The sequence below is a fragment of the Lampetra planeri genome, chromosome 13 (genome assembly GCF_965212315.1).
Source record: "Lampetra planeri chromosome 13, kcLamPlan1.2.h2, whole genome shotgun sequence".
NCBI classification, from domain to species: Eukaryota; Metazoa; Chordata; class Hyperoartia; order Petromyzontiformes; family Petromyzontidae; genus Lampetra; species Lampetra planeri.
Genome location: NC_136119.1, coordinates 977,268 through 996,501, shown reverse-complemented (window position 1 = coordinate 996,501; position 19,234 = coordinate 977,268). Strand labels below are relative to the sequence as shown.

At 50.5% G+C, this 19,234-nt stretch overlaps 1 protein-coding gene across 2 annotated transcripts in view; it reads left to right on the top strand.

Moving 5' to 3' along the window:
• Window positions 1-8,658: 8,658 nt before the first annotated feature.
• The window catches only part of LOC144721877 (uncharacterized), a 32,292-nt gene continuing 21,716 nt past the window's right edge, over window positions 8,659-19,234 (top strand). Inside the window, exon 1 of one of the 2 annotated variants that reach the window (XM_078599805.1) lies at window positions 8,659-9,039. In XM_078599805.1, the coding sequence (XP_078455931.1) occupies window positions 8,830-9,039 (210 nt within the window). In that variant the 5' untranslated portion in view covers window positions 8,659-8,829. The remainder of the gene's footprint in view (window positions 9,040-19,234) is intronic. The other variant, XM_078599806.1, reaches the window with a different exon arrangement.

Genomic DNA, 19,234 nt, shown 5'->3' with positions numbered 1-19,234 from the left:
GTGTTACCTGTCCGCCAACCTCCGTCGTCGACTGAAGCGCAGGCTTGAGCGAGCTCATCTTCTTCGGTTGCACCGACCACCTTGGAGGGTGCGGTGCATGCCACAACTTGCGTACGCTGTTTCAAATTGAAATGTGCTTGAATGCACCGAGCAATTTTGAGGGACGATAAATTGTCATCTTCCGTTGCTGGCATGGCGATGTTAGGTTCTTTCGCCAAGACCAGCATAAGCTCCAACATCAACGAGTCAACCCTTGCTTGCTCCATCTTGAGAAATGCTGCTTTTTTGCCAGCGACAACAGTGCGCTGCAGAAGGCGAGAGGGGTCTCGGCCTCCCTCCGCCTCCGTGCGGTAAACTTGTGACGAACATTAGACGACGGATCATAGATGGCCGCCATCTGTGCGAAGGCCAGCAGCAGCGTGGCCCTCACCGCCGGCGGGACGGCGTAGAACGTCGCCAAGGCGTCGTCGTCCAAGGCAGTGGGAAGCACCCTTAGCGCCTCAGCCTCTGTCCAGCCGGCCAACTCGCAGTTAGCAGTAAAGTGCCGCCTAAATGCCTCCCAATCTCCTCCTGCAGCTGTGAATTCCTTCACAAACGGGAGCCGGTGCTTGGGTGATGGGATCTCCACCTGCGGTTTAGGCGGGAATTCCAATTTGGCGGGCTCCTCTTCCCACCCGTCCACCAAAATGGCGGCCGCATGCGCGGGCTGTGTGGCCGGAGTTTACCGTACGCGGGAAACGACAGCGGCAGGTTCAACACCTCGTGGCTTCGATGCTCCAACCTCCGTCGCAGGCTCCTCCCGATCAAGCTCGGCGACCAGCGCAGCCGTAGATTCCAGCAGCTCGGTGAGGTGGGTGCGGAATGACCGGCGCTCTCTCCCCGACAGCGGCGAAGTGGCGGTGTGGTGGTCATCGCACTGCTCCGCCGGTAGCGCGGCTTTGCTCCCTCTCTCCGGGGCTGCTATCCCCGGAGCTCTCTGTGAGATAATTCTCTCATCATCTTCGTCGTCCGAAGACGTCTTGGTAAGTTGTCTCCGACGCGCGAACATTTCACCTACTTTAGGGATAATCTGTTAGAAAATGTTGCCACTTCTGGCACCAGTTGTAGTGGGTTCAATTGAGGCGCACACTTGATCTTGGAGGCAGCATGTTTTGTTAACTAACTCTACAGGTAACTCCTACTTAACGGGATAACGACTAAGGGTGGTGACCACCATGAGTAACTGTATACACTTGGAGGGATGACTATTTACATACTGGATGGGACAACTCTGAAATCGGACCAGGACAGCCAACACTCTGTCTGGTCCACGTGCGCGAAGACCGGAGACCGAAGAACCACGAAAATAGACGATTTCTCCCCAGAGATGAACAACCACGATCCCCACCGAGACTGGCTTTTATCTGCTGCGGCGTGGCCATGCCCCGCCCTTGGCCACGCCCCCTTTCCAGATCCTTCTCGACGACTCAGGACCCACATCACATGTTCCTCTCACCTCCTCCATGGTCCCCGTTACCACCTCATCCGGTCACGTGCCCCCTCGGGTTCACCCAGACTGTCATGACCTCACCCGACCTGTTCCCTGGTCTTCTCACTCAGGTGCCAGGGAGAGGCTCCACACATACAGTAGCACTCACTCAGTACTCTCGCTACACTATAGTGCCATCAACTATGACACTACGCAGACGAGACAGAACTAACGAGACAGACAGTAATGCGAGATGGCTCCAATAAGACAGACAATACAGACGAGACATAACTGACGAGACAGATAATACAGATGAGACAGAATGAACGAGATAGACAATACAGACTGGACGGAACTAACGATACAGACAATCCAGATGGGACAGAACTAACGAGACAGACAATACAGACGGGACAACTAACAAGACAGACAATACAGACGAGACATAACTAACGAGACAGACAATACAGAGGAGATGGAACTAACAAGAAAGACAATACAACCTGGACAGAACTAAGGAGACAGACAAAAAAATCCGGAAATAACTGTAGTGTCATAGATGATGGCCCTATAGTGTAGCGACAGTACCGAATGAGTGGTACTGTATGTGTGGAGCCTCTCCCTGGCACCTGAGTGAGAAGACCACGGAACAGGTCGGGTGAGGTCATGACAGTCTGGGTGAACCCAAGGGGGCACGTGACCGGATGAGGTGGTAACGGGGACCAGGGAGGTGAGAGGAACACGTGATGTGGGTCCTGAGTCGTCGAGAAGGATATGGAAAAGGGGCGTGGCCAAGGGCGGGGCATGGCCACGCCGCAGAAGATAAAAGCAAATCTTGCGGGGATCGTGGTTGTTCATCTCTGGGAAGAAATCCTCCGTCTTCGTGGGTCTTCAGTTTCCGGTCTTTGCGCACGTGGACCAGGCAGCGTGTTGGCTGTCTTGGTCCGATTTAGTAGTTGTCCCATCCAGCATGTAAATAGTCATCCCTCCAAGTGTATATAGTTACTAATGGTCGTCACCACCCTTAGTCGTTATCCCGGTAAGTAGGAGTTACCAGTGGAGTTAGTTAATAAAACGTGTTGCCTATAAGATCTAGTGTGCACCTCAATTGAACCCACTACATCTGTATTGTCCGTCTCGTTAGTTCTATCTCGTTTGTATTGTCTGTCTGGCTTCTTGCTGGAAACTCGGTTAACGTAACACGATATACGACTGTGAGAGCGAGGGAGAAAGAAAGGGAGGCGCATAGGGGTGGAGAGGAAGGGAGGCAGGGAGGAAAGGAAGGAGGGAAAGGAAGGGAGGGGGAGGGGTGATGCAAAGAAGAAGGGAGAGCGAATGAGATGGAGGGAGAGAGGTGAGTGGGAGGGAGAGCGAATGGGAGGGAGGGAGAGTGGGAACGAAAAGGGAGGAAGCGAGAGGGGAGGAAGGCGGGAGGAGAAAGAGGTTGGGGGAGGGGAGAGAGCACAGAGGGAGGGAACTGGGATTGGAAAGAGATGGAGGAGACGGGGTGACTGACGGGGGTAGATGGAGCAGATAAGAGCGGTGATGAGAGAAGAAGGGTGAGGAGAGATTAAGAGGCAGGGGAGGGGGAGTGGGGGAGGGGAGGAGGAGGGAGGATGTTGGACTGAAGCCAAGGTGAAGGCGGTTCTGTAATTGATGTACCTCCAAACTCTACATCCACAGTGCACAGACAACATACACACTACATGCATGAAACATGCATACTACATACATACAACATGAATACTACATACATACAACATATGCACTATGGTACAACACAGCATCCAACACAATGTGCATACTACACACATGCAACATACACGCTACATACATCACACGTGCTTATTACATATAACATGCACACTGCATACATATAGCACACAACATGCATACTACATGCGTATAACCTCCACACTAACATGCATACAACATGCATACTACATGCACACTACATTCATAGCAAACACAATATACATACTACATACAACACACACAACAAGCATACTACATACACATTGCATACATGTTACATGCACAACGCAAACACTACATACACCAAACAGACTACATATACACATAGTAAGTACACACTACATGAATATAACATGCATACACATATATGGCATACAAACATCATACACACAAAGTAAATCAATGCAACATACACAGACCATACACAGTACATACATAGACAGTACACATATACTGTACTTATTTCATACACGAGGATAAAGATATCCCGCACCAGGTACTAATTTAAGGCTAAGTCGACATAGAAGACGCCCAAGACCCGGGTTCAGATATGCGCCATTAGGTGTTGGTGGCCGTAAGCGGGAGCTGAACTGGGGTCGTTGGGTTCGTAGCGCAACGCGCTAACCACTGCGTCACCGCTCCCCACACTCTCGAGGCTGCACGTTTCGGCACCCGCAATCAAGGATTAGGGATCCAGAATCCATATTTCAAAATCAGGATCTAGATCCCCACTCCAGAATCCATACTTTTGACGACACGACCGACTACTTAGCCTTCAGACGAATCTATCTCGGCGGCTCCAGGATCCGCGCTCCAGTCTCCAGGCTCAACATATCGAAACTCCAGTGCGGGTTTCTCTCGCTGCTTGCATACGGTTGTGGATGAGGAGAGGAGGGAGATGAGAGCGGGGCGGCGGAAGGAGGAGGAGGCCATGCGTGGAGGAAGAGGAGGAGACAAATGATGAGGCTGTCACTCTCACTCCAACTTTCAGCTGTAGTCTATTGGCAGTTTACAATGAAGATGAGGATTCATTTACCATTCTGGGCTGTGTTGACATTCATAACAATCTGAACTGTCTCGATATGGCGCACTGATGATTCCTAACAATTGCGCGGATTAGGGAACACTCTGGGATATGTTTGGCAGTACAGTATTTAGCGTGGATAACTGATGAACCCCAATGAATATGAGGACCCATATAATATCACGTCTAGGTGACCAAATCACCTCGAAATGCGTCCGATCTCCAGGTCCCTCGAGAGCTGAGCAAGGTGGAGACCTGGATCGTGTTCGGAAGAGTGACCATCACCAGGCTGCTACATGGCTACGTGGCGGGCCAGCAGAGTGCAGCGCAATGAAGTGGTGGTGTACCTGTACTATGGTCATCGTGCTCACCGCCCCGCGTTGACCAGCGTGGCGAGGTATGGCTATATAGCCCCCACGGCATTGACAAAAGGGGTTGTCTATTTAAACGATACCGTTAGCTCAGCGGGCTGCCGACTTCGACTCAATGATGATCCCTAATCAGTCCCTCCAGAAAAACGCGATTATGCGATCGCAAGATTTCATGCAAAATCAGCCAAAGTCCGCAAATTTATGCGGGGGGCGCGTTTTTTCAAATACGCCGCACTTTCGCCGCATAAATTGCAGATTTCCGCGCGCAAAATATGCGGGCTTGCATGATTTCATAATCCCCCGCATTTTCGTTGCAAAAAGTCACATATATCTTAGCAGAAAGTTGAAAAATGTTGCGTTTACTTCACACAAGCGCAGCCATTTCCCCTGTTGCCATGGGAACGTTATGAAGTGACGTCACTCATTACGCGACATCATTGAAAAGCTGCAAACCCCGCGATGCCAATGAAACCATGATGAAGCCCGCAAATCTTTCTCATTTGCCAACAAACATAAGCGCAAAAGACCGCACAAAGCAGTTCCCCAGTGTGTTACATGACAGTGGGGGCAAATTATTTTGCATAGCTACCTCTGTAAAACAGGAAGCACACATTTTATTTTTTAATATTTTATTTATTCATTTTTACAGAAGTTGTAGCATATTCATTTTGTAAAGCTACAGAACTTGTTCGACTCAATGTTTTGTAAGTTTGAGCCATCTGTTTGTTAAGGTCTGAAATAAAACAAGATGAGAACTTAAATATTCCCAGCACTTTCTGTGATGTAGTATGCTTGCTTATCATAGGAAGTAATAAGAAATGACTCTTTACATTAAAGTAGTAGCCTAGTGAATAGGGTGTTGGGGGAATCACTTTTTTTTCTCTTTTTCATCAAACTGCAGTTTTTGCAAGTTCCCGCAATTTTTGCAAGTTCCCGCAATTTAATCGCATAAAATTGCATAAATATCCCGCATATTCCATCGCATTTTTTAAGAAAACGTGCCGCATAATCAACGATTTTTGCCCGCAACAATCATCAAAAAACTCCGCGTTTTTCTGGAGGGACTGCCTAATGCAGTGGAACACGCAGCTTTGCCTCACACGCCAAACCAAGGCCGTTGCGCCCCCTCTTCAGACGCGGTGGCCAGGGAGATGACAGCAACCGGTCCTCGGCCTCCCTTAGGTCGACTCAGCCTCAAATGAGTACCTGGTCCGGTGTGTAAAAAGATCGCCACTGGGGAGACAAAGGTGGTCGGGCGTGGTGCTGGCGACCCAGCCCCTCGTGTGCCGTGTCGGCCTTCAGCTGCTCGATAACAGCACTTGCCCCTACAGTCTGTTAAGGCTATGCAGGGGATATTTGGCTTTGTGTGTGTGTGTTCGTGGCGTTGGTGGCGCAGTGGTTAGCGCTTTGCGCTGCAAATCTGTTTATCGATTATATGGACCGAGCACTATTTATATACTTAGGGGGCGTCCAAAAATGACGTCACGCGATTTTTGACGATTTTTGACCCCCCCCCCCTTCGTCACACGGCGTCACAAAAAGTCAGACCCCCCCTCAAATATGACGTCACAAAGCTCTGCACCCCCCCCCCCCCCCCCCCAAAATTAAACATGCTTCAAATCGCTTTAAACTATTGTGATGTGACGTCACATTTCTCAACCCCCCCCCCCCCCCTCGTCACACCTCGTCACAAATGTCTGCCCCCCCCCCCCCTAAGTGCTTGACGTCATTTATGGACGGCCCCTTATGGACATATTACTGTTATAGACTGTATGGGCCGAGTACCATTATAGACTGTACGGACCGGGTACTGTCCTGTCTATATATTGTATGGATCGATTATTGTAAACTCTATAGACCGAGCACTGATTATAGACTGTATGGGCTGAGTGCCGTGTATAGACTGTATGAACCGAGAGCTATTTATAGACTGACTTTACAGAGGGAGGACGATTGACATGGTCTATTCACTGGCAAAGTATAATCTGTATAGACTGGGTACTGTAATTTACAGAGTACTGTTTATATACTGTATTGACTGCGTAGGCTGTAAAGATTGCGTACTGTTATCTACTGTACTGACAAAGTAGTTTTATAGATTCGTATTGACTGAGTAGTATTTACTGAGCACTGCCTGCCTGAATTGCCTGCTGATGAGACACTTAATGTCGAAACCGGTCTAGTTTTCCATTAGACAAATGCCCAATGAATGAATTTGAATGAACAAATGCTGCGGAAATGACGCACTTCGCAGAAGGTCTTGTTTCTGATGGGATGTGTTTAAAAAAATACTTCAGTATGTTTTAGGGGGGGGGGGCGGATCAAGGGCAGGAGGGCGGAAAATCGTCAGCTTCGTCACATTTCCATTTAAAGAGACGCGTGGACGTTGCTAGGCAACCGCGCTTCCCTTTAAAACCCCGTCGTCACTGTGACGTCATCTCCAGCTGGAGCAGTGGAATGGGCGAGTCCATTAGCGCAGCCGACGGGAGGGCGAAACCAAAAACACTTTGCCATGATAACATAAATACTGAAATATTTTAAACAGTTTTTTTTTTATATAAACATTAGTATAGATGTATCAGTTAAGAAGAAAATATTAGTACTTTCATTAAAGGATTCATTTGAGTAATTGTAAATGGCAGTCAATATTTACCCCCATTTTTCTTAACCGAGTGGTACGACTCGGGGCATCGTGGCAACAGGTCCCTCTCGGAGTTCATGGTGACGTCCGCACTTATTTATACTCAAATTTACCTCGATTGACGTCATCGAATGACGTCATCGCCTGATGTGCTTCAATTACCGCAAAGAAAAGCAGCCAATCTGTCTCCTTCAAACATCTGCCAATCCAAATAAAACAAAAGTAATTTTCACATACACCGGATTCTCTGAGTGAATAATTAAAATATTACAGTATTGGTTTAACACAAGTAAAAAAAAACTCTGAAGCGGCTTCGACCATTCATCACCGCATCATTTAGAGAGAAAAACAATTACAACACATTAGTCAATAAACAACACCGTGTGTGTGGTCTTAAAAGGGGAAATATATATAATAGGCGACGTTTAGGGCAATGACCCTTATTCATAGCACATCAGCTGTTATTATGTTGAGTTATTTTAGTTTAATGTTGTTTGTGCACCAGCACCGCTAACGTTCTGCAGCGCAGTCCCATGACACGCCCTGTTGTGACGTCATCCGGAAGCATTCGTTGGCATGACGCAATTTTCACGCAGTGTAACGACACATCAAAGCGTTGACGTGACGTCACGAACTTCAATTCCGTTGATTTTGACGCCATCCAGCGTTCGGATTTGCACGGCGTTTTGCGGATTGACATGATGCCTTCCAGCGGTCGACGGCATTACGCCTATACTCTTTGGTTCTTTCGGTAAAGTCACGAAAGCTTCAAATCAAGATTGGCACTCCGCCTTTTAGCACAAAATTCCCATACGTCATTCGTTACTTTTACCAAGATGACTGCCGTGACGTCATTTCCGATCTCTATGGGATTCTGTGAAGGCACGTCGCTGCTGGGGGGGGATGACGCAATTAACTTAAGACTTTGCTAGTGACGTCATATATATCGGTGGGGCGGAGCTGGGGGGGCTTATGTGTGAATGACGAACGTCAACCGACGAGACGAGTGACGTCATGTAATAAAATCTGGCTTACGTCATCTTCCCCATCACTTCGTGTGAGTGAGGAATTGGGAGAGTGATGCAAGGTGAGCGAGGCGAGTGACGTCATGTAATAAATTCTGGCTTACGTTATCTTCCCCATCACTTCATGTGAGTGAGTGATGGATTGCGAAAGAGAAAAGTAGTGAGTGAGGCGAGTGACGTCATGTAATAAACTCTAGCCTACGTCATCATCGTTATCATTTCGTGTGAGTGAGGAATTGGGAGAGTGAGGCAAGGTGAGCGAGGCGAGTGACGTCATGTAATAAACTCTGGCCTACGTCATCTTCCCCATCACTTCATGTGAGTGAGTGATGGATTGCGAAAGAGGGAAGTAGTGAGTGAGGCGAGTGACGTCATGTAATTCAGCCGTGACAACGTCATCTGCTCCATCACTCCCCTCTCCGTGCGAGGGGTGGGGGTCCGCAGAGGGCAGTGCGAGTGGAGTGAGGTGAGCGAGTGGTGAGTGGAGCGGTCGCGTCACCGCGGACGATCAGCAACAACAACGACGACGAGGGACGAGGGGGACGATGGCGGCGCCGCGCAGGGCCAAGCAGCAGGGGAACGAGACGGCGGTGGCCGAGGACGAGTGGACGACGCGGCACGGGGGGGGTGCCGCTTTGCTCCCGGGCGCAAGGGGGGCCCTGCGTCCCGTGGGCCCTGGCTCCAGGCGCTCCGTGCTGCTCGTCAAACTCACGGACTCGGCGCTGCGGGCCCTGGAGACGCCGCCCGGACAGCGGGTGAGTGAGTGAGTGAGTGGCGGGGGAGGAGAAGCGACTCGCTTGGAAGTTGTGTGTGTGTGTGAACCTAGCCTGGCACAAGGCGCTCTGGTGGTGACGTCGTCGTGTTAGTGGCGAACGGTGGCTGCTGTTGTTGTTGGGTACGTGTGTTGTATTGTAGAGGTGCACTTAGCCTGGCACAAGTCGCTCTGGTGACGTCACCGTCGCGGAGGTGAATGTCGGCTGTTGTTGTGGATTGGGGTGTTGACTGTGTCTGTGGGCGAGGGTGTTGTATCCGTGTGTGTTGTATCCGTGTGTGTGTGTTGTATCCGTGTGTGTGTAGATGTGTAGTGTGTGTGGCGGAGAGCGGTTGTTTGATTGCGGCTACGGAAGCGCACCTAGCCTGGCACAAGCGCGTCACCGTTACGTAATGGCGAGTGCTGTTGTGGATTGTGGATTGATTGAGTGTCTGGCTGTATGTGTGAATGTCTTTGTATGCGTCTTTGTCGTCTCGATGTGCCACCAAGCCTGGTACAAACTCCCTTGCGTCGTCGCGGTCATGGAGAGTAGTGAGGAATGGCGGCTGTTGAGGAGGGTTGGAGTGTCTCTGTGTGAGTGTGCGTGTGTGAGTGTGCGTGTCCGTGTGTCTGTCCGTGTGTGAGTGTGTGTCTGTCCGTGTGTGTGAGTGTATGTCTGTCCGTGTGTCTGTGTGTCTGTCCGTGTGTGTGAGTGTGTGTCTGTCCGTGTGTGTGAGTGTGTGTCTGTCCGTGTGTGTGAGTGTATGTCTGTCCGTGTGTCTGTGTGTCTGTCCGTGTGTGTGAGTGTGTGTCTGTCCGTGTGTGTTGTTGTGTGTGTGTCTGTCCGTGTGTGTGAGAGTGTGTCCGTGTGTCTGTGTGAATGTGTCTGTTCGTGTGTGTCTGTGTGTCTGTCCGTGTGTGTTTGTGTGTGTGTCCGTGTGTGTGTGTCTGTTCGCTCGTGTGTGTCCGTGTGTCTTCGTGTGTGTCCGTGTGTGCGTGTCCGTGTGTGTCTGTGTCGGTGAGTGTCTGTGTGTGTGAGATTGTGTCTGTGCTAGGGACCTCCCCTTGGTCTACTCGGAAAAGGGCTGTTAGCGAGCACCTATGAAGGGCAGTACGACAGTGGCCAATACTGTACCACACCCGGCCGTCTTTGTCTCCCCAGTGCTGTGTAAACATCACCACTAGGGAGATAAAGGCGGTCGGGTGTGGCCACTGCCGTACTGCCCTTAATAGGTGCTCGCTATAACAGCACTTGCCCTGACAGTCTGTTGAGGCTATACGGGGGATGTTTTATTCGTGTTAAACAGTTTTTGTGTGTACGTAAGTGTGCGTATGTGGTGTTTTTGTGGGTCTATGTGTGTGTGTACTCTCTGTGTGTGCTCTCTGTGTGTGCTCTAAAGGGGGAGCGGTCGTGTAGGGGTTAGGGTGCTGCGCTGACTGACTGCCAACACCAGTGACGATTTTATGAACCGGTCCTGGGCCTCCCCTAGGTCGACTCAGCCTCAAATGAGTATCTAGTGCGCGTGTGTCAATATCCTCACTGGGGAGACAAAGGCGGCCGGGCGTGGTGTTGGCCACCCATCCCCTCGTGTGCCGTGCCGACCTAAATAGGTGCCGCTCGCTAACAGCACTTGCCCCTTTGTACTCTGTAAGTGCACCTAGACTGGTACAAATTCTGTGGTGACGTCACCGTGACTTCGTCGCGAATGGCGGATGTTGTGGGTTGGTTTAATGTGTACGGTAGGCTTTGTCTGGGTGAGTTTGTGTTGTATGTATGTCTGCATGTTTGAGTGAGTTTGTGTTGTATGTATGTCTGCATGTCTGAGTGAGTTTGTGTTGTATGTATGTCTGCATGTTTGAGTGAGTTTGTGTTGTATGTATGTCTACATGTTTGAGTGTCTGTGTTAGTGTGTTATCTCCCTTACTGTATGACTGTGTCTTTGTGTGTACAGGATCTTATGTACGTATCCATCTGTGTGTCTGATAATAATGCGTCTTACTGCACTTTAGCCTGACTGTTCACATGTTTATTCTTACTGTGTAGACTTGTCTATTCTGTTTATATATTTTTTCATGTCTATGACTTTTATAATTGTGTGTCCGTGTGTGCCAATGTGTTCCTGGTCTTCCTGTCTCGGTGTTACTCTGCGTCTCTCTGGGCTGCCCGCGTGTTTGCGCATCTCTTCTGCCCCGAGATTCAGTCAACCAAATTATAGAAGGACGTCTTTTTGTATCTTCAGACGACCTCGACTCGAATAACCATCTGCATATCCTAATCGGCTCAAGCCTCGCGTAAATCACGTGACCTCTGTGTGTCCCTCGCCCAGTCTGAATCCCTCCCCTCTTCCCCACCCCCTGTGAAAACAGACGCCGCTCCGACTAGTGCCAATTGTGCGCGATAATTTAACTTCTGGGGACGCAACACAAAATTCAAACAGCCCTTATGCTGCTGATGCTTGCCAAAGAATTATGTCGTGGGGGTATCACATTATTTGAGGTTTCGTAGAAAAGTAAAACAACTACTTTTAACGTCATTATCACTCGGCCACTGCGCTTAAGTGATGTCACGTGAACGGGCGTTTAATTTAAAAAGCGTCGGCAGTGATGTCACGGTGACGTCACTGGAGTGCCATCGTGACGCCTTCTACCGTAATGGAACCGTACCGCGTTGTTGGTGCGGCCCTTTGCGAAGAAAAAAAACGCAGAACAAAAACCCCGCAAAGTTCTCTCCCAGAAGCGCGGAGAGAGAGATGGGTCTCAAAATAGCATCGAGAGACAAACATTAGGAGCACACGCTGATCGGAGAACACGCAGGTTCGTGACGTCCAAACGATTGAGAAGAGTGGAGCTTGGGCAGGACACGGCACAGCGGGGGGGGGGGGCGATCACTCGGAATGGACCAATCGATCAGGGCTGACGATGATTGGTTTAAAATAGGATGAAACATTCGACACAAGAATACACCATCTGGCCGGACGTATAAAATACAATCCTGCAATGTGGAACCTTTGTACCCGTACACTGTAGCCACGATCGTAGTAGTCGTGTCGTGAAGTGTGTGTGATTCCGTCGGGGAGCGGGAGTGTAGTGGTTATCGCGCTGCGCTACGAACCCGACGACCCGAGTTCGATTCCCGCTCATGGCCAACACCGGTGACGATCATGTGAACTGGTCCTGATCTTCCCCGAGGTCGACTCAGTTTTGGGTGGTGTGTAAACATCACCACTGGGGAGATAAAGGTGGCCGGGCGTGGTGCTGGCCACCCACCCCCTCGTGTGCCACAGTGCCGGCCTTCATAAGCGCTCTCTCGCAGCACTTGCCCCAGCAGTCTGTTAAAGGCTATTCAGGGGGATCTTTGTATTTGTGTCCGTCGGTCCGTTGTTAACGCATTAATAGCCGAGGTTGAGCCTCTGTGTGTGTGTGTACGGCCGGTCACCTTCCTGTGTACGTGACCGCAGCGGTGAGATAGCTGCCAAAAGCGATCCCCCTGAAAACCCTTCTCTTACATTTCCACATTTCTGCTGAGTGTGCGTACACACACGCGCACGCGTGTGTGTACGCACGCGTGCGCGTGTGTGTACGTGCGCGCGTGTGCGAGCGTGCGCACACGCGCGCCTGTGGCGGTGTAACGCAACAAGTGACATCACTCTCGAGCGTTGGGAAAATTCGCAGCCAACCGAACAGAAACCGCAATACTATTTGCATCGCCTTATCTCTCGTCCCCCGCTCGTTTTAGATCATTTTGAAAGCCACTTAAATGGCCTTCGAATCGCGGCGGCGTTGGCGTAAAAACTGACGGTCAGATGAATTCACGATAAATTGCTGCTTGCTCTGCCTAATTGCTGCAATTGGTGATGCGGGTGGACACGTCGAATGAGCGATGATCCAGCTCCAGTTAAGAAAAGAGACCTGGGTTTAGCGCGCGTGTGTGGTTGTAATACTCTGTCTCATCACGGTGACGAGAAGGGTGTTTAAGACTTAAACTGTCGTTTAGGGGGAGAGAGTATGGGTAGGAATACCTCCCACCCCACATCAACCCATTGGCACTGTGGTTTAAATTCTATTTTACCAGGTTAGGCCCACCGTGCTGTATAGCTATGTTTCAGAAGCGAATGACACAGCTCAACGAAGTGGCTTATCACGTGGAAATGTATCGCAGCCAAATACTCTGAAATGCGTGATGTTGATTCTAAATGTGGATGGAAAACCAGAGGACTTGGAGACAAATCCATGCACCCATGGGGAGAGAGAGAGAGAGGGACACCAACTCCAAATGTACAGCAGCAGGCGTCAGGATCGAAACCACGACCTCCTGAATACCAGGCGAGGCAGTTAACATGCAACCCGGTGAGCCAAATTCGATTGCCATTAGTGGCGAATGATTCCTGCAACAGTCCTGGGTGCCCTCCTGCTTTACCAGCCCGCACCCAGCCGATGAAGTATGGTCAAATGGCGGCGGTGGGAGGTCTCGCTTTAAACGTCGTTCCTTCTGCCAGCGGTGGCGCGTGAGCAATACGTTGCAGGGCTGCACCTTTACCTTGACTTCTCTTTCCTGCTGACGTTTTGAAAGACACTTTGTTCTCATCGTCAGCGGCATCACCCTGACGCTCTTATTAGATGATGCTTACCGTCCCGTCCCTAAAGTGTTCAGAAAAGTCAGCGGAGTGCTTGGGCAGGGCACACGTCACGGCTAGAAGGGGGACGATGGCAGATGGTCGAGAATAGTTTAGGGGAGAGTGGCAGCCAGGGAGAGGACATCCACCATCGCGGAGGAGATGGAGCGATGAGGTCAATTCGTGCATTGGTGATGTTCAGTGGCGGCTCGGAAGCCTTCATCCAGCAGTGGATTGATCGCGGCTGATGGTGACGATGACGATGATGATGGTGAACATTCCCCATCCGGAGATGTCGGTGAATTGTCACGACGCTTCGCGAATTCATCCAAAATTGCACTCTCCAACAGTGGAATCGATCCGGTGTGGTTTCTGCTGTCGTCGTCGACATAGCGGTGAACGGCAAATCGCGTCCGCGAGCGATAACGTCGACGGCCGTCGCAACTCCGCAAATTGAAAAGCATCAATTGCTACGCACGCGACGCCTTGCGTCGTGAAGCTAAGGGGGGGGGGGACTGCTTTATTCGTCAAGCTAAAATCCCATGCAATTGTGCCCGCCCCCCAGGGGAAAGTTGAGGAATTCGACGAGTCTCTCAGAATAGAATAAAATATCCATCCTGTGTCTGCCTGCAGCTGTTGGGGCTGGGGGTGGGGGGGGTGCTTTCACAGGATGGCTATAACTGTCAATCTCTGACACAGCACCAGCACCCCCCTCGAGCCACTGACACAGCAGCACCACCACCTCTGGTCTCTGACACAGCACCACTACCGCCTCTGGTCTCTGACACAGCACCACCACCACCTCTGGTCTCTGGCACAGCACCACCACCACTGGTCTCTGACACAGCACCACTACCGCCTCTGGTCTCTGACACAGCACCACCACCTCTGGTCTCTGACACAGCACCACCTCTGGTCTCTGACACAGCACCACCTCTGGTCTGTGACACAGCACCACTACCGCCTCTGGTCTCTGACACAGCACCACCACCTCTGGTCTCTGACACAGCAGCACCACCACCTCTGGTCTCTGACACAGCACCACCACCACTGGTCTCTGACACAGCACCACCACCTCTGGTCTCTGACACAGCACCACCACCTCTGGTCTCTGACACAGCACCACCACCTCTGGTCTCTGACACAGCAGCACCACCACCTCTGGTCTCTGACACAGCACCACCACCTCTGGTCTCTGACACAGCACCACCACCTCTGATCTCTGACACAGCACCACCACCTCTGGTCTCTGACACAGCACCACCACCACCTCTGGTATTGCGACCTCTTCATCGCCTGTAACGCCTCATTGTCACCTCGTCTGTGGGCTCTGACACAGCCTTGACACTTTCTCTGTTGTGCCGCAGTGAATGAATGAATGCGTGCTTCTGCACCTGTGATGTCTGCAAGGGTTCTTTACAGTCGAACCTTACACATCGCGGGGGGTTAGGGGGGCAGGCCCCCCCCCACGGTCTGGAAAATCGACGTGAAATGTTTTGGTCCCCTTGGCGAGCGAAGCGAGCACCTCCAGTTACTAAACTTTTTAAGTTGTCTCTACATTTGCAGCCTTTGCTTTAAATTTTTACGAAATTTAACTTCCAAAAAATTGTTTATATTTATGGTATTAAATATAAAATACATTAATATTATACAATAATGTACTTTATGCATTTCTGAGTTACTCAACTTTTCGCGTGTCGTCTGATGGCCTTCGCAAAACTCCCAAAAACTCCCAAAATATTCCCATTTAATTTCTTCTGCCGACCTCGCGACATATCGAAACTGCGATGGGGAAAGTGGCGATGATGCACAAGGGTCGACTGTATTTGTTTTAGACTGTTGCTGAGCACAGGCCCAAAGGCCCAAAAACATCAAACGGCCACTAGCAAACAGCACTGTCAAAGTTGTAATCGGTAATAATTTGGGGAATTTGCACGGTGATTGCAATGTCTTTGGTGGGGGGGGGAAGAGACGATGGGGAGGGGGGGGAGGATTTCCACAGTGGAGCAGTGGCGAGGGACGAAGCAGAAAGAGAGAAGTGTTGTGCCCTGTAGTGTGGCTCGTGACTGGGTCGGTGGGCGAGTTGGTGACTGAGTTGGTGAGTCAGTGGGTTGGTGACTGAGTTGGTTGGTGACTGAGTTGGTGAGTCAGTGGGTTGGTGACTGAGTTGGGGAGTCAGTGGGTTGGTGACTGAGTTGGTGAGTCAGTGGGTTGGTGACTGAGTTGGTGAGTCAGTGTGTTGGTGACTGAGTTGGTGAGTCAGTGGGTTGGTGACTGAGTTGGTGAGTCAGTGGGTTGGTGACTGAGTTGGTGAGTCAGTGGGTTGGTGACTGAGTTGGTGAGTCAGTGGGTTGGTGACTGAGTTGGTGAGTCAGTGGGTTGGTGAATGAGTTGGTGAGTCAGTGGGTTGGTGACTGAGTTGGTGAGTCAGTGGGTTGGTGAATGAGTTGGTGAGTCAGTGGGTGTATGAGCGGGAGAGTGAGTAGGTTCTGGTGAGTGGGCGCGCGAGTGAGAGAGTGTGCGATTATGCGGGCGGGTGTGCTGCTGTGACATGCAGTCGTGGTGGTTGAACAGTGTGGATGAGATGAGTGACAAAAGGAGAATCGACTACTGATTAGAATTATCGCCTGGGCTTCCAATGGGCATAATTTATGGAGTCACGGGGGGGAGGTGGGGGGCATGACTCATTGTGCGGCTAACGAGCTGTCGGTAATGGGTTGACTGGCCAATAATTATATTTTTTCTGAGCTTGACACGCCACCTGTACAGTAATGCTCGTATTCGTCAGCCAGTTAGCCCACTGCGTTGTGTATAGAGGCCCTAATTACTTGTCATTTAATCAATTAACATATATGACTAAGCTGCCGCTGCGACGTTAATCGTTAGCAGCGCACCGGACTTGCAATCCAGAGGTCGCAGGTCCGAGACGACCTCCAGGCGCGGCAGTTGTCACAACGGGGCAAGTTTCCCAAATCCTTTCCCTCCCCCCACAACGCCCTCCGCCTCTGTCCACCCAACAGCACGAATGGGTTCACCGCAGTTTGGCTGTGATTGCCCGTGGTGGGGTAAAGTGTGGGTACTGCCAACTTCTTACAGCACGTCCGGTCAATGTGGCAGAGTTAGCTCAACTATTTTAACTTTATTTTTACCAGGTAATGCCCACTGAGCTGCATAGCTTTATTCAGGAGTGACCTGGCCACAAATGATACCTCAACAAAGTGGCTTATCATCTGGACATTTATAGCAGCCAAATACTCTAAAGGCGTGATGTTGATTCTAAATGTGAAGGGAAAAACCGGAGGACCCGGAGAAAAGTCCACGTGACCACGGGGAGATAGAGAGACACGCAAACTCCAAAGATACAGGCGTCCGGGTCGGGATCTAACCCACGACCTCCTGAATACCAAGCGAGGCATTTAGCATCTCAGAGCCACTGTCAAACCCCAAGTTAAGTCCAAAGCACCCCTCTTTTTTGGGTTCGCTCGAGCGTAGAGGCGCCATCCGGCATCAGCTGACGCGAGCGGTTTCGGGGACTGCGCCCAGCGCAGCTGCCTCCATCTGCACCCTGTGACGTGGGCCCGTGGACCTTGGCCACGCGGCCTCGGGGAAACACAGACTCGGCACTTTTATAGGAGGTAGAGAAAATCTCCCTCCCCACGCTGTAAAGCTAGCGCGCGCATTGCCAGCCACAAGCTCGGCGAGTTTCACTCTGCCCCCCCCCCCCTCTTCTTCTCTGTGCTCTGAAGTTGGGCTGTTGCCTGAAATGTTGGACCACTTTTTTCCTTTTTCTGAATAACGTTGCAGAGCAAAGGCTCAAAAAGATCCAAGGACCGTCACTAAACGGCTTTTTACAGTATTATCAAAGTTGTAAGAGATAATAGTTTTGAACACGTGTATTCTTGAGTTGAGGAAGGTTAATGTTGTGAGAGCTTTGGGGGGAAAGACGACGATGATGGGAGGAGGGAATTCCACAGTGGAGCATTGTGAGGGTAGAAGCAGAAAAATAGAAGTGTTGTGACCTGCACTGTGATGGGTGGGTGAGTGGCTCGGTGAGTGAGTGAGTGAATGAGTGAGTGATTGAGTGGGTGGGTGAGCATCTTATTGTGCTTGCAGTGTGGTGAGTGGCTTTGTGAGTGAGTGGGTGAGTGAGTGGGTGGGTGAGTGAGCGAGTAGGTAAGTCGGTGAGTAAGTGGGTGGGTGGGTGTTGTTTTGACCTGCACAGTGTGTTGGTAGCGGTATGAGCACAGAGTGGACGAGACTAAACAATCTGTCTGCTTGACCGAGTGTGCATGCAACAACCCTTTAATGTCAATTCACTGCTGAATGACGGCCTCCCCATCGCCATGCCATAGCCAGGTCGCTTCCTCAAAAGAGCTATACAGCTCAGTGGGCCTTACCTGGTAAAATAAAATATATAGTTTAATAGTAATAGACCAAATCAAGCGCGTCCGAGGTTATTTTGGTTGTGGGTGTTAAATCACCCGGCGGTTACATTTTTCTTCGGACTAAATTGAATTATTTTACATTTTCTGCATAAGCACCGTCCATCAAAATGCAGTGGACCACAATAACTGTCGTAACAAAACAAAACAAATACGCAAGGAAAAAATAACGTTTTTACATCGATCCTTGGTGTTGTTGTCATTCGATAAAAATTTGACAATTTCACGGATTGGCTCGCCAAAGCGAAGCCTTTTTGGCCGGGTGACCACGTCACACCACCACGTTGATCGCCATCTCGTGGTGCGCCTCCACGACTCGATCTCCGCCGATTAAATCCGTTCCAAGGACGAGACGCACATCGGAAAGCATTTAACAAAATCCCACCGTGCATATTCATGGGGTTTTCTTCCCTGTGTTTGTGTATTGGCTGATGGAATTGGCTGACGGCATGGGAACAGCGTGCGTGTGCAAGAGTGCGTGTTTGCGCATCGCGCTCACGGCCACCACCAGTGAGGATTATCTGAACTGGTCCTGGGCCTCCCATAGGTCTAATCATCCTCAAATGAGTACCTTGTGCGATGTGTTAAACATTGCCATGAGGGAGACAAAGGCGGCGAGGCTTGGTTGTTGGCCACCCACCCCCTTCGTGTGCCGTGCCGGCCTACATAGGTATTCGCAGGCAGCACTTGCCCCAACAGTCTGTTAAGGCTATACGGGGGAGCTTGTCTTTGTTTGCACATCATCTTGGTGATGAACGCAGCTGTGGGTCAGTGGGGGGTGGGCAGAAACGTCTGTGATTAATTCGGCCTTCTCAAGTCAAGCGAGTTTTACGGTCTCAGGCCGGTATAATCGTGTTAAATTAGGCTTCTTAAATTGTCTTAATTCCACCTCCCGAGAATTTAAAATATCAGTTTGATGTTCGTCATGTGACGAACGTTGCTCTTGGTTGGCAGGGCAGGATGGGAAAGTGCTGCCCTCCGCTCTGTTGGATCAGAGGTCGCTCAGAAATAGCTCTATGATGTCCACTTCTGCCGGCCATTCTCTTAACAAGAAGGGGATCCGCCCTGCTGTGCACATTCCGAATAGATTCTTCGTCTTGTGATGCTGATAATCAGGACTCGAAAGACTAAACACAATTATTGA